The sequence below is a fragment of the Tachysurus fulvidraco genome, chromosome 26, assembly GCF_022655615.1.
Source record: "Tachysurus fulvidraco isolate hzauxx_2018 chromosome 26, HZAU_PFXX_2.0, whole genome shotgun sequence".
Taxonomy (NCBI): Eukaryota; Metazoa; Chordata; class Actinopteri; order Siluriformes; family Bagridae; genus Tachysurus; species Tachysurus fulvidraco.
In genome coordinates this window covers 12,561,594-12,573,878 of record NC_062543.1, presented here as the reverse complement: position 1 = coordinate 12,573,878, position 12,285 = coordinate 12,561,594, and the positions used below count along the sequence as shown (strand labels likewise).

Here is a 12,285-nt window from a genome sequence, read left to right as displayed (position 1 = left end):
TACTTTTTATAATATATTTTTTAATAAATAGATTATCTTTATTTTCAATGTAAAATAGAGAAAAAGTTGGTATCGAACATAAGTCACTAGTCAGACAAATACATTTTTGTTTGTTTCTTTGTTTGTTTGTATTTTGTTTCTTTTGTTCTTTTCATTACGACGTGTCATTATAAAAAAGATAGAAGCACATCAAATACATTAAAACTCTATCACACAACCCAGTTGTCTAAATCCATACAAAATATCATAGTAATTATATAAATCTAAATATATATGATATAAAGAAAAAGAGTAAATATATTAGAGAAAAAAAAAATACACTTTATCCTTTAAAAAAAATACTTCCCCCCAAATACACACACTATAACCATTTAACAATTTTAACACAAAAAACTAATAATCTAAATTAGAAATAAATAATAATTAAATAAATAAATGGTTTATTCCCAGTGACCCAGAGCTCCTATAAGCATAGGCATAAACTCTAAAGGGTTAACCCCGCCCACTGGTGACGTCAGGGCCGGCGATCACACGTGTGCGCTCGTCACTCGGCTCGGTTCGGCTCGACTCGGGAAATTTCACCCATGGAAAAGGGGTGACTTGTTTTTTTTTTGTTTGTTTTTTCACACATTTATATCGATTTTATTTTAGACTCGAGGCGGATTTAACACTCATGTGACGCTTTAAAGCCGGAGTATTAATAGGCGACGGATTTTAACCGAGTTTAGACTAAAACATGGAAATCTTCCGACATTCCGAGTGTTTGCTGAATTTTCTGCGACGGGAAAATAGGCAAGAAAACATCCCGGTTTCTATAGACGGGTTTTAAACAGAGATTTTTTTTAGCTTAAAGGTAATAATCGAGGACTTTTTTTTCCTCCCCGTTGCATTGACTTTCTGATCAGGATTTTTTTAAATTATTATTATAGGCAATATTTATTTTTTTACGTATATTTACGATATTTTCTACGTTTTTAATTGCATGCGTTTTTGTTTTGTTTTGTTTTTATTTATTTCTTCATTTTCACTTGAATATGCCCTAAAAAAAAAAGCACTAATTTTAACTGTAAATCAAAACAAAAAAAATCGTTTCAAACATGAAATCTGCTCTGGCTCCTGGAATCAGAGTCATCACCAATTTCTCCAGAGACAGCTGGTAAGTATTTATTTATTTGTTTATTTGTTTGTTTATTTTGCCTTTTCTGTTTGTTTTCTTTTGTTCTGTAGAATTGTGTAAAAGCAGGAGGGAATTATTATTAGGGAGCATTTAACGTTTTAGGTGTTTTCATCTGTACTAGCTGTCTTTTTTGGGATAGGAATAATAGAAAGGAAAAAAAAACATGTTTAAAGTTTCATTTTAATAATTCAATAGTGTTTCAACTTCGGTTCCTAATGTAAACAATGGAGACTGGATACTTGTGACGTCATAGTGTTAAATAGGCGGGTGCTGCGATAAACACACTAAAAATCAACACGTTTTTTAGGTTGTGGGGTGTTTTTATTTGTTTGTTTGTTTGTTTATTTATTTAGTTGGGTTTTTTTTATACCTACATTTCAAGCACAGACATTAGGAGAGTGTGTAAGATTACAGAAATGGCTTTATATGAGCGAAGGGATGTTAGTGTAAGCCATTTGGTGTAAGAAAGGCTGCTTTAGCAGTGCACACAGTGTATATACTGTGTGAGGGTGCTCCCTGCCAGGAAATGTAAACAGGTGAGCCGAGAATTTGAAGCGAGTTAGCGGTTTGCTGATTTCCTGTACTGTGAAGGCCACATTCAGAACTGCATACTAATGCAGAAAAAGCACTCATAAAAGTATTTCCACTGACAAACTGTATGTGGAAACAGAGCTGTCGGTTTCATAATGACCAATTCGGATAGATAGGATGAAACTAATAACCAAACGTGTATATGACCAATACCATATACATCATACAATGGTCTGGATGTTAACGAGAGGTTGGGAAACAAGCCGTGGTTTTGTATACCATAAATATATCAAGTCTGTATTGTGGCAGCTACAGTAGCTGTTAGGATTCAACTTCCTCAGAATTGAGTTTCTGTTAAAGAAGCTGAATGCTAACAGCTTGTTAAATGTATATAGCAGTGTAGATTACAGAGAGAGGTATTAAGTGTAATTTTTGTGCTCACATTTGTTAACGTTGAGATTTGTTGGGAATTTAGTAAAACTCCTTGAAGCTAACTGCTTAAAACACCTTAAAAAGTATAGATTTACTATTAAACTGAAAACATGCATTTTGTATTTTTCTCTTCAGGTACAGAGGCTTCATCCTATTCCTGACTTTCCTTTTCTACACAGCGTACCACCTCTCCCGCAAACCTATTAGTATCGTCAAGGTAAAAAGTGGTAGATAGAAGTTTATATTATATCAGAAAAGAGTTTGTGTATCTTTCATTTCGGAAGAGATTTCGGTGTACTTTTTCCTATTAACTGTCTTTTATTTTTTTTGACACTTTCTTAGAGTCAGCTTCATAGAAATTGTTCTTATATCATTCGACCTGCTGACCTCAATGTCACAGACAATTCCACTTGGTGTGACTGGGCTCCTTTTGGTGGGTATTGACCAATATACCAATATACTTTTCTCTTTTTCATAAAGTTCTTCAGGATAGAATTTATATATATATATTAATTACAATGTTATTACTATATATGAATAACATTATAACATTATATATATAGTAGTAATAACATTTTAAGTATATTTCAGGAATGTAATGTATCACTGTATCTTAGAATATTTAATAATAATAGAAATAAAAAATGTAAATGAAGGAAATGGAATGACAACAATAATAATACAACAAAAAAGAAAACGTGAGCATTTTTCATTTACAGTGGTTGGAAAACACATGACTCGAAGCACATGAATTGAAATATCACTGGAAAGTCTAAAGGCTGATATACACACTCGGTTCTATTTGCAGCATTGAAATAACCCTTTTATTTTTCTGTTTTATTTTTTTAATTCCAAGAAGTCACAAGTGTAGTTCTCTCTAAACGACACTTAAACGATTCACTTCCCTCTCTGCTTTCTTTCCCGCTCTTTAGACCAAGACAATTACCAGAACCTGTTTGGATGGCTGGACAACTGCTTTCTCGTGGCCTACGCCATCGGAATGTTCTTCAGGTATAAAAACTGCCCAGTCCATTTGTGCTGCTGCTGCTTCTGTTTAACTTCTGTTTAGTGATATAGAAACTTTTTGTTCACATTGACAGCGGGATTTTTGGCGAGCGTCTTCCCCTGCGTTACTACCTCACCACTGGGATGCTACTCAGTGGCCTTTTCACAGCGCTCTTTGGCCTGGGCTTCTACTGGAACATTCACGTCTTGTGGTACTACTGTATAGTGCAGGTGAAACCAACCTTAGCAAACAACTCTTATTGAATGTAGTACTCTAAAGCGTATTGGTTTTCCATCCATTCCCACACTTCTTCTCTGACTTTTTATGTCTGATGAATTACAGTTAATGGGACCAATAGTTTTTCATAAGTTTTTAAAATTCTAGGACTATTTTCAGTCATTTTTATACATTTTACTGTCTTCCTGTTGCCGGAACAAGGAATCCTCTGCTGTTCAAGAGCTTCATAAAACAGACCATTTAAAAAATAGAAGTGATACTTGTCACTCACAGTATTTCCTTTTTTCTGTCTGTTTAAACTTAAGCAAGGACACGTTTCTTACTTTCGATCAGAGTTTAATTTGCATATGCTCTGTGTTGGTTAAACAAAAGACGGATTACGGTTCAGTGGCCCAATGTTGTGCTACTCTAACAAAAGTGTGTCACATGCCTAGGGACTGGAATCAAGGAGATTACAGTACAGCTTGTTCTTCCTTCAAGGCTGTGTGACTGTGTTTACTTTCTTTTTGTCTATTAAATAATCTCTCTCTCTCTCTCTCTCTCTCTCTCTCTCTCTCTCTCTCTCTCTCTCTCTCTCTCTCTCTCTCTCTCTCTCAGATTGCGAACGGGCTGGTACAGACAACAGGCTGGCCGGCGGTGGTGGCTTGTGTTGGCAACTGGTTTGGAAAGGGGAAGTGAGTGTTGGTCACGTTCTTTGCTGCTGACTCAGGACCAGCACATGTTCAATTAGCTAACTTGGAGTATCTAGAAAATCTGCTTGGCTCTTTCGCAGCTAATCAAGTGCTTCAGATAACCCCCAAACAGTTAAAGTTCTTTCAGTGTTGGATTGATTTTTCTTGCAAATCCTCATAATTCCTTGTTTGCAAAAACACTTCCATAAACTCCACATGCTCAGAAAGTTCATGTCAACAACTGACTGCTGTTTGCTAGATTGGAAATATCTGTTGCTGTGTAAAAGGATTAGAGGAAATTCTGAGTTGCATTATGAAATAATGTCACAGTGATTAAATTTATTGAAAATTTCCATTCAGCGCTAGAAACTCATTCATTCATTCATTTTCTACCGCTTATCCGAACTACTCAGGCGTCTTTGGGCATCAACCCAGGATACACCCTGGTCGGAGTGCCAACCCATCGCAGGGCACACATACACTCTCATTCACTAACACACTACAGACAATTTTCCAGGGTGCCACTCAACCTACCATGCATGTCTTTGGACCAGGGGAGGAAACCGGAGTACCCGGAACACCCAACCCTGGAGGTGTGAGGCAAACGTGCTAACCACTAAGCCACCGTGCCCCCGAGTTACTAAATTAGTAAATTGATGACATTTATAATTAAAGTACCCAATTACTTTAGGTTGTTTTTTTGGACACATAGAATTCCAAATTCCAAAAAATGTTCTCAAAATTTACAACAAAAAAACAAAACAAATAAATTTGTCTGAGCTCAGTGCTGTAGCTCATTTACATATACAGTCAGTTGATGTGGAAAGAAAAGAACTAATCAAATTATTTTTGGTGTGAAATCGTTAATAATGTTAAATATGCAGATTTAATTGTATTTTTATTGGCTGTTGCTGTAGACGAGGACTCATCATGGGCGTGTGGAACTCGCACACCTCAGTGGGGAACATCCTGGGCTCGCTAATCGCCGGGGCGTTCGTCTCAACCGCCTGGGGCATGTCCTTCATCGTGCCTGGCATCATCATCGCCACTACAGGGGTCATCTGCTTCTTTTTCCTGGTCGAGCGTAAGTTTAGCTATGTAATGACGAGAACTGAGCGGCTAAAGAAAGGTGGCTGTTTATTATGCTATAACACGAATCTGACATTTGAATCATCTTCAATTTGTCTGGTGTGTATTGTTCTGTGCAGATCCAGAGGATGTGAACTGCAGCCCTCCGAAGCACCATGTGAGACCTGCAGCACACACTGCATAGGGTTTAATCTAGTCGCTTGGTAAACATTGTGTTTTACTCACTGATATTATGTATGTGTGTGTTTGTGTTTGTGTAGGAAAGCTCAGAGCAAGAGCCTTTACTAAGGAACTCGGTGAACAGCGAGGAGATCTTCAACAATCACACGACTGCAGTTGTAGAAGATGGTGACGAGAAAGCAGAGGCTATCAGTTTCTTACGAGCTCTCCAGATACCGGTGAGTGGATCTAGTTTATCGCAGTGTTAGCATGCTCAAATCCCATCGGTCAAGTCAAGAAGAACCATTAAAGGTGAACCATTAAAGAGGCCATTAGTACTTTTCATTGGCCTCTGCTGCCTCTGACAAGAATTCTGATAAATTATGAACACCCTAATGCAGAATTTTTTTATTTACATTTTCGCTGTGGAATCTTGTTCCCAAAAAAATTCACAAGGCTGAAAAACTGCTTCACCGAATTGAAAAGGATATCAGCTATAAAAGCCATGCATTTTCTTCTGGTAGAAATGACTTCCTGCCAAATTTGGTGAACTATGCTGAATTGTATGAGCATTCATCTTCTGATGAAGCACGGCTCTGTTTAAGTGGGCAGTAATTTTTCCAGGCCAAGGTTTTTAATGAAAATGCCCTGATTTATTTCAAGGTAACAGTTTTTCCTAAGATATGTTTTTAAATTAATATTGTTGAAGGTCTAGAAACAGTTTAAAATGTTGTATAGTGCATCTTTAAGACTTTTTGGGCAATAAGCAGAAATCTGTCTCATTTGTAAATCACTTTGGATTAAAACAGCTTTCAAATGAATAAATAGTTGCATAATTGTGGTACAAAATGCTTCAGATTTTTTTTTCTAAAACTAAAACTGTATCTAAGACAAGTTACAGTTTTAACAAGAGACTTGTCTGACTTGTTCTCCAGGGCGTGGTGGAGTTCTCACTCTGTTTGCTCTTCGCTAAGCTGGTTAGCTACACATTTCTGTACTGGTTACCTCTATACATCGCTAATGTTGGTAAGAGACTGTTTACAATCAAGAGATGCTACAACATGTGTTTGTATGTCGCATCAACTTCTTGATATGAATCCTTTCTCCAGCCGATTTTGATCCGAAAGCAGCGGGGGACATGTCCACACTCTTCGACGTTGGAGGAATTCTGGGTAAGCAGAGTTGCCTGAAGGCTTTGGGAAATTGATAATGATACATGTATAAACTCGTTTAATGTGTTTGTGTTAACGGTCTTTATTCCAGGCGGCATCCTAGCCGGGCTTGTTTCAGACTACACTGGTGGGAGGGCGAGCACCTGCTGTGTCATGCTAATCGTTGCTGCTCCTATGGTGAGTGTGTCAGTGATTTTGTGAGAGAGAATTACTCAAATTACACAACATGCTCATCATTGATTCTAGTATTGATTGCATTTTCAATAAATGATCTCTATGAACTATAGCCTAAACCTCGAAGCCATGCTTTCTAAATCGGTAGTGTGAAGCAAGATTTAAAAAAAAAAACAATGCTTTTGCATTAAGATATTTAGAAAGTGCTGTGCAATAGCTTTGCGATGTGTGAAGTCAAAGGAAAAACATAAAATATGACTGAGATTTCAAGCTCTTAGTTATTAAACTATTACTATTTTTTAATCTACACAAATAACATTATTCCTAAATAAAATGACACCTATATTGTTCATGTGAGCTGTATAATGCAAAATGCAAAGATCGTATAGCAAATACAGCATAAGCTAGAACTAAGCTATACTAGAAAAGCTAGTAGAAAGCTAGTACTAAGCTATACTAAAGAGCTGAACAACACACAAAGTTAGCACAAAGCTATTCTAAACACAAAGCTAGCATGGAGCTGTACTAAACAAAAAGCTAGTATGGAGCTGTACTAAACACAAAGCTAGCATGGAGCTGTACTAAACACAAAGCTAGCATGGAGCTGTACTAAACACAAAGCTAGCATGGAGCTGTACTAAACAAAAAGCTAGTATGGAGTTGAACGAAACACAAAGCTAGCACAAAGTTATACTAAACAAAAAGCTAGCATGGAGTTGTACTAAACACAAAGCTAGCATGGAGCTGTACTAAACACAAAGCTAGCATGGAGCTGTACTAAACACAAAGCTAGCATGGAGCTGTACTAAACAAAAAGCTAGTATGGAGCTGTACTAAACACAAAGCTAGCACAAAGTTATACTAAACAAAAAGCTAGCATGGAGCTGTACTAAACAAAAAGCTAGCATAGCTATGCTAAACTCAAAGCTAGCACAGAGCTATAGTAAACTCAAAGCTAGCACAAAGTTATACTAAACACAAAGCTAGCACAGAGCTATAGTAAACTCAAAGCTATACTAAATATAAAGCTAGCACAGAGCTATAGTAAAAAAAAAAGCTATACTATACAAAAAGCTAGCACGGAGATATAATAAACACAAAGCTAGCACAGAGCTATAGTAAACTCAAAGCTAGCACAAAGCTATAGTAAACTCAAAGCTAGCACAAAGCTATACTAAATATAAAGCTAGCACAGAGCTATAGTAAAAAAAAAGCTATACTATACAAAAAGCTGGCACCGAGCTATAATAAACACAAAGCTAGCACAAAGCTATAGTAAAAACAAAGCTAGCACAAAGCTATAGTAAACACAAAGCTAGAACAAAGCTATAGTAAACACAAAGCTAGAACAAAGCTATAGTAGACACAAAGCTAGCACAAAGCTATAGTAAACACAAAGCTAGAACAAAGCTATAGTAAACACAAAGCTAGAACAAAGCTATAGTAAACACAAAGCTAGAACAAAGCTATAGTAAACACAAAGCTAGCACAAAGCTATAGTAAACACAAAGCTAGAACAAAGCTATAGTAAACACAAAGCTAGAACAAAGCTATAGTAAAAACAAAGCTATACTATTCAAAAAGCTAGTATAGATGTATGAATAACACAAAGTTATTTGATGCTAAATTTAATTTCTCTGTGGTGAAAAATGTCTAAAAGAAGGCAGGAGTATTTTACATTAAAAAAAGTCAATTATTTAAGATATTAGATATTTAAGTCAAAAACAGTATTTTTTTTTTTTGTTTAGAACAATAATATTTCTAAGAATAAAACACATCTGTATTTTCTGTATACACTGAATGTCTGAGTGACTCTAAAATACAAAAGAACCACATGAAGAAAGGCCCCAATCCCTCAGTACTGCATGAGACGGGCTCCACGTCCGGGTGCTGCTCTCTTCACACATCCACAGGAAAACACACACATCCCACACCCTGCAGTTTGCTCACAGATTTTAGCACCCGGGCCAAATCTCACGCCCACACTACAGCAGCGTGTGTGAATTTACCCGCGAAACCTCTGAAAACAACTGAACAGATTTCTTTTCACTGTTTTCCCCCATTTCTCTTTTTTTGCTTCAATCTTTCTGACAATAGCTGTTCCTGTACAACCTCGTTGGGCAGAATGGTGTGCCAACAACAATAGGTGAGCAGAAGCACATGGCTTTTTTTACTGTATCCACTGTACACTTTGTTCAAATAAATAATGTTTGATCTCTCTCTCTCTCTCTCTCTCTCTCTCTCACTCCTTTTTTATCTTTCTTTTTCCAGGTATGCTACTGCTTTGTGGTGCTCTTGTGAACGGACCCTACGCCCTCATCACCACGGCCGTGTCGGCTGACCTGGTACCGTACGGCCTCTTTCTCGTACTCCACTTTATGATTGTCACCATAGCAACAATAGTAAATTTGTTGGTGGTTTTGTTGTTTATTTTATACCTCCTCGGTTCCGATTGGTCAGTAAGTGGAGATTACTTTACGTTAAATCACCAATATTTCTGCAGAAACATCTTTTTAAGTAGCCAGTTTTCTCTGAGGATTTTTTTTATTAAGCCATTTTAGGTGGCATCGCCAGTGTCAAAATTTGTGACAGTCAGAAATAAAGCTGTACCTTTTGTATTTCTTCTTAATATGAGATATACAAGCTAAATTTCTTCTTTTTTGTCTTAACTTCAAGAGACAGTAACGTTATTTGAATGTTATGTGAAGCGTTATTTGAATGTTATTTATAGCTGTAAAAGCAATTCTTTGCTTCGTCATTTGCTTGTGTTGCCACAGTGTCACATCAGCATTGTACGAGGCTTAAGCTTCAATTGAATACTTTTGTAATAATTACTCATTTTTATCCTTCTCTGCACAGGGAACCCACGAGTGTCTGAGAGGAAATTCCAGGGCTCTGTCCACTGTAACAGCTATTATTGACGGCACAGGGTCAGTAGGTATGGGCAAAGTTTTTTTTTTTATTCTTGTTTCACTTTCTAATCTTCACGTTTTGTTGCCAGCAACAGACAGCTGACAAGTTGTATTCTTTTGCAGTTTACTGTAAACTGGATTTGTTATGCATGAGCTGTGTGCATGTCCTCAGCTGTAATTTCTGTCCTCTAGGTGCTGCTGTTGGGCCTCTTTTGGCTGGATTGATCTCTCCCACTGGCTGGAATAATGTTTTCTACATGCTCATCACGGCTGATATACTAGCCTGTCTGGTAAGCCTTATAAAAGTCTAAAAACGTGTATAAGCATTCTGTTTAATACATCTCACGTTCTTCTATTTGCATTCTTTTTTCTGTAGCTGCTGTCCAGGTTGGTGTTTAAGGAGATCCGAGGATGGTGTGGCTACGCTACAAGACAGAGAGGGTAAGAATTATGGATCGATATTTACATATATTTAAAATATTATGACAAAAATGAAGCATGAGGAATTTGAAAGATTTTCAGTGATCCATCTTTATTGATTTTATTTTCCTTTTTTTACTGCATGCAAGGAAAAGTTAAATGTTGCAGACAGAATTTTAACCTTTAATCTTTAACCACTTTAAATCCTGACATTTAAAATAACTTAAAAATTCTCATTTGTGTCTTATTTGTATATTGTATTTCACCGAACATCCACTAGAGGGTGCTAACAAGTATACAACACACTATAGGCAATCAAATTTGTGTAGGTAATGAAAGGAAAGCTCAACAAATGTAGCAGGTTTTAGACGCATGGTGTTTTGAGTTTAAAGCATATAGCATATAACACTAAAACCTAGTAACTCTTTTCAGAATAAATAAAAGAAAGGAATTTTCTGAAAACAACATTTATATCTATATAATAACTACCATTAATAGTTAGTGAGTGACATTATTTCTAAGGAACAAATTCTTCGATCAGGTCAGGCAAACTGAATTTATTTCAGAACAAATATGAAACGTGTGTGTGTTTTTGTTGTTGGGAAAGGAGAAGGGGGGTGTCAGTGTAACATCAGTGTAATTATCATTACGAGATCCATCTATAATTAGATTTTTTTTATTCAAATATTTTTAGCACATTTCAGTCCATGCTAATTAGCAGTCGATCATTTCCACCTGTTCTGTGGTATTATTAAATCAGAAGAATCTAATGAATAATTGCTAAGTGTTGAGTTTTTGTACTCTGGATTGATCGGCCTGTTTCATTTCAGGTTCAAAGAGATCTGAGGTGCCTGCCTGACAAGTGAACATCACACCTGCAGCAGGAAAACAGCGGCGGCGACAAAACAACAAAACCGAGACCCAATTTCCTGATCCGTCGCATAAAGCTTTTTTTTTTTTTTGAAAACAGGACACTTTTATCCTTTTACACTCAGAGAGGAAAGAAACAACGTCCAACGGTGTGATGAAATGAAATGATGGCTTCGCTTTTTGATGTATGGGGAGAAGGGAAAAAAAAAAGATGAAAACAGCGAGAAAGCAAGAAAGAGAATCAGAGCTCCTCGATTTGACCCCAGGCCGATTTTAACTAAACTGTGCCTGAGTTTTGTTTCATTTTAATCATTAAAATATGTGAGCGGTGCGTATTTACTTTTATCCAATGTCTCTATGGTTACTGTATACTCAGGACCAGACTCAACTATCTCTCTCTCTATCTCTCTCTCTCTTTCTCTCTCTTTCTCTTTTTCACACACACACACATATACACCGTTCCTTATTAATTCAGGTAAAGGTTCTTAAGCACACGGGTATGCTTTCTAAAGTGGCTGCCTCCCACATGCAGCAGCACGATATGACATTTACAGCTTGACACACACACACACACTATTCTCTCCAGGTTACTCAGACATTCTCTCTCTCAGTCTGAGGCTACAGTGTTGTTTTGGTTCTTTATCCGATGGGACTATGTTTGCTGCTGAGATGAGCCAGATTTTGCTGTGCAAATTTGCGTAAATGTATTTGGCAAAGCTTTATAACATAACTAACTAATTATACAACTAAATCCCAGACCCTTATATAATTGAATTTGCTTAAAGACCATGTGTTCATATCTTTTTAGATTGTTATACAGCACTTTTAGACTTCACAGTGGAAGTTTTACCAAAACTAAACGTTCATCTCAAATGAACCGCAAAGTTGCTCATGTGTCAATGATAAGCTTTGTTTATTTAAAAGATCAAATGATTAATATCAGTGTATATAAGGCTTGATTAGATATTAAGTAGTATACATATTGTGAAAACACTGCAGCCAGCTACAATGGCAACAAATTGAGATTCTTTTCAAAGACCTTCAAATAAAACACTTGGAAATAAATACTATGTGTTTGTTGTCTAGTGTTTTTTTTTTTTTTTTACACATTGAAGTATTTTATTATTTAAACTCAAATGTATACACGTTTTAGAGTAACATTTAGCCTCTTATTGGCATATTCATACGTTTTGTGCACTAGTGTTTGCTTCATTTTGGCACATGAAAAGGACCTTGCCCTTCAAAAGTATTGGCACCCTCCACTAGAATTATTGTACAACACAACACTGCTTTCCACACAAACAAAAGAAGAAACTATTAGCCTTGGAAATAAATTAGCCAAATGCAAATATTCATGGTGTTACACATGGTGTTACACATGGTGTTACATTGCTGCTGTAGTAAAATAGCATAAATATGCAATTTCATACGATCA

The 12,285-nt window shown here is 36.5% G+C and overlaps 1 protein-coding gene across 1 annotated transcript; it reads left to right on the top strand.

Annotated features, from left to right (window-relative positions):
• The first annotated feature begins 530 nt into the window (after positions 1-530).
• slc37a2 (solute carrier family 37 member 2) lies at positions 531-11,915 on the top strand. Its single transcript, XM_027178718.2, has 18 exons — positions 531-1,156; positions 2,276-2,357; positions 2,483-2,573; positions 3,073-3,151; positions 3,241-3,376; positions 3,981-4,057; positions 4,972-5,138; positions 5,263-5,300; positions 5,404-5,541; positions 6,238-6,328; positions 6,412-6,474; positions 6,566-6,651; positions 8,746-8,794; positions 8,920-8,993; positions 9,508-9,586; positions 9,753-9,850; positions 9,937-10,001; positions 10,811-11,915. The coding sequence occupies exons 1-18, from the start codon at positions 1,098-1,100 to the stop codon at positions 10,824-10,826; spliced, it is 1,488 nt and encodes a 495-aa protein (XP_027034519.2). The 5' UTR covers positions 531-1,097; the 3' UTR covers positions 10,827-11,915.
• The last annotated feature ends 370 nt before the right edge of the window (positions 11,916-12,285 follow it).

Bases quoted from the DNA above. Each gene is read 5' to 3' on its own strand.
- slc37a2 (XM_027178718.2), top strand. From the start codon at position 1,098: ATGAAATCTGCTCTGGCTCCTGGAATCAGAGTCATCACCAATTTCTCC. The intron at 8,994-9,507 runs GTACCGTACGGC...TTCTCTGCACAG, and splicing joins CGGCCGTGTCGGCTGACCTG to GGAACCCACGAGTGTCTGAG. The intron at 9,587-9,752 runs GTATGGGCAAAG...TCTGTCCTCTAG, and splicing joins TGACGGCACAGGGTCAGTAG to GTGCTGCTGTTGGGCCTCTT.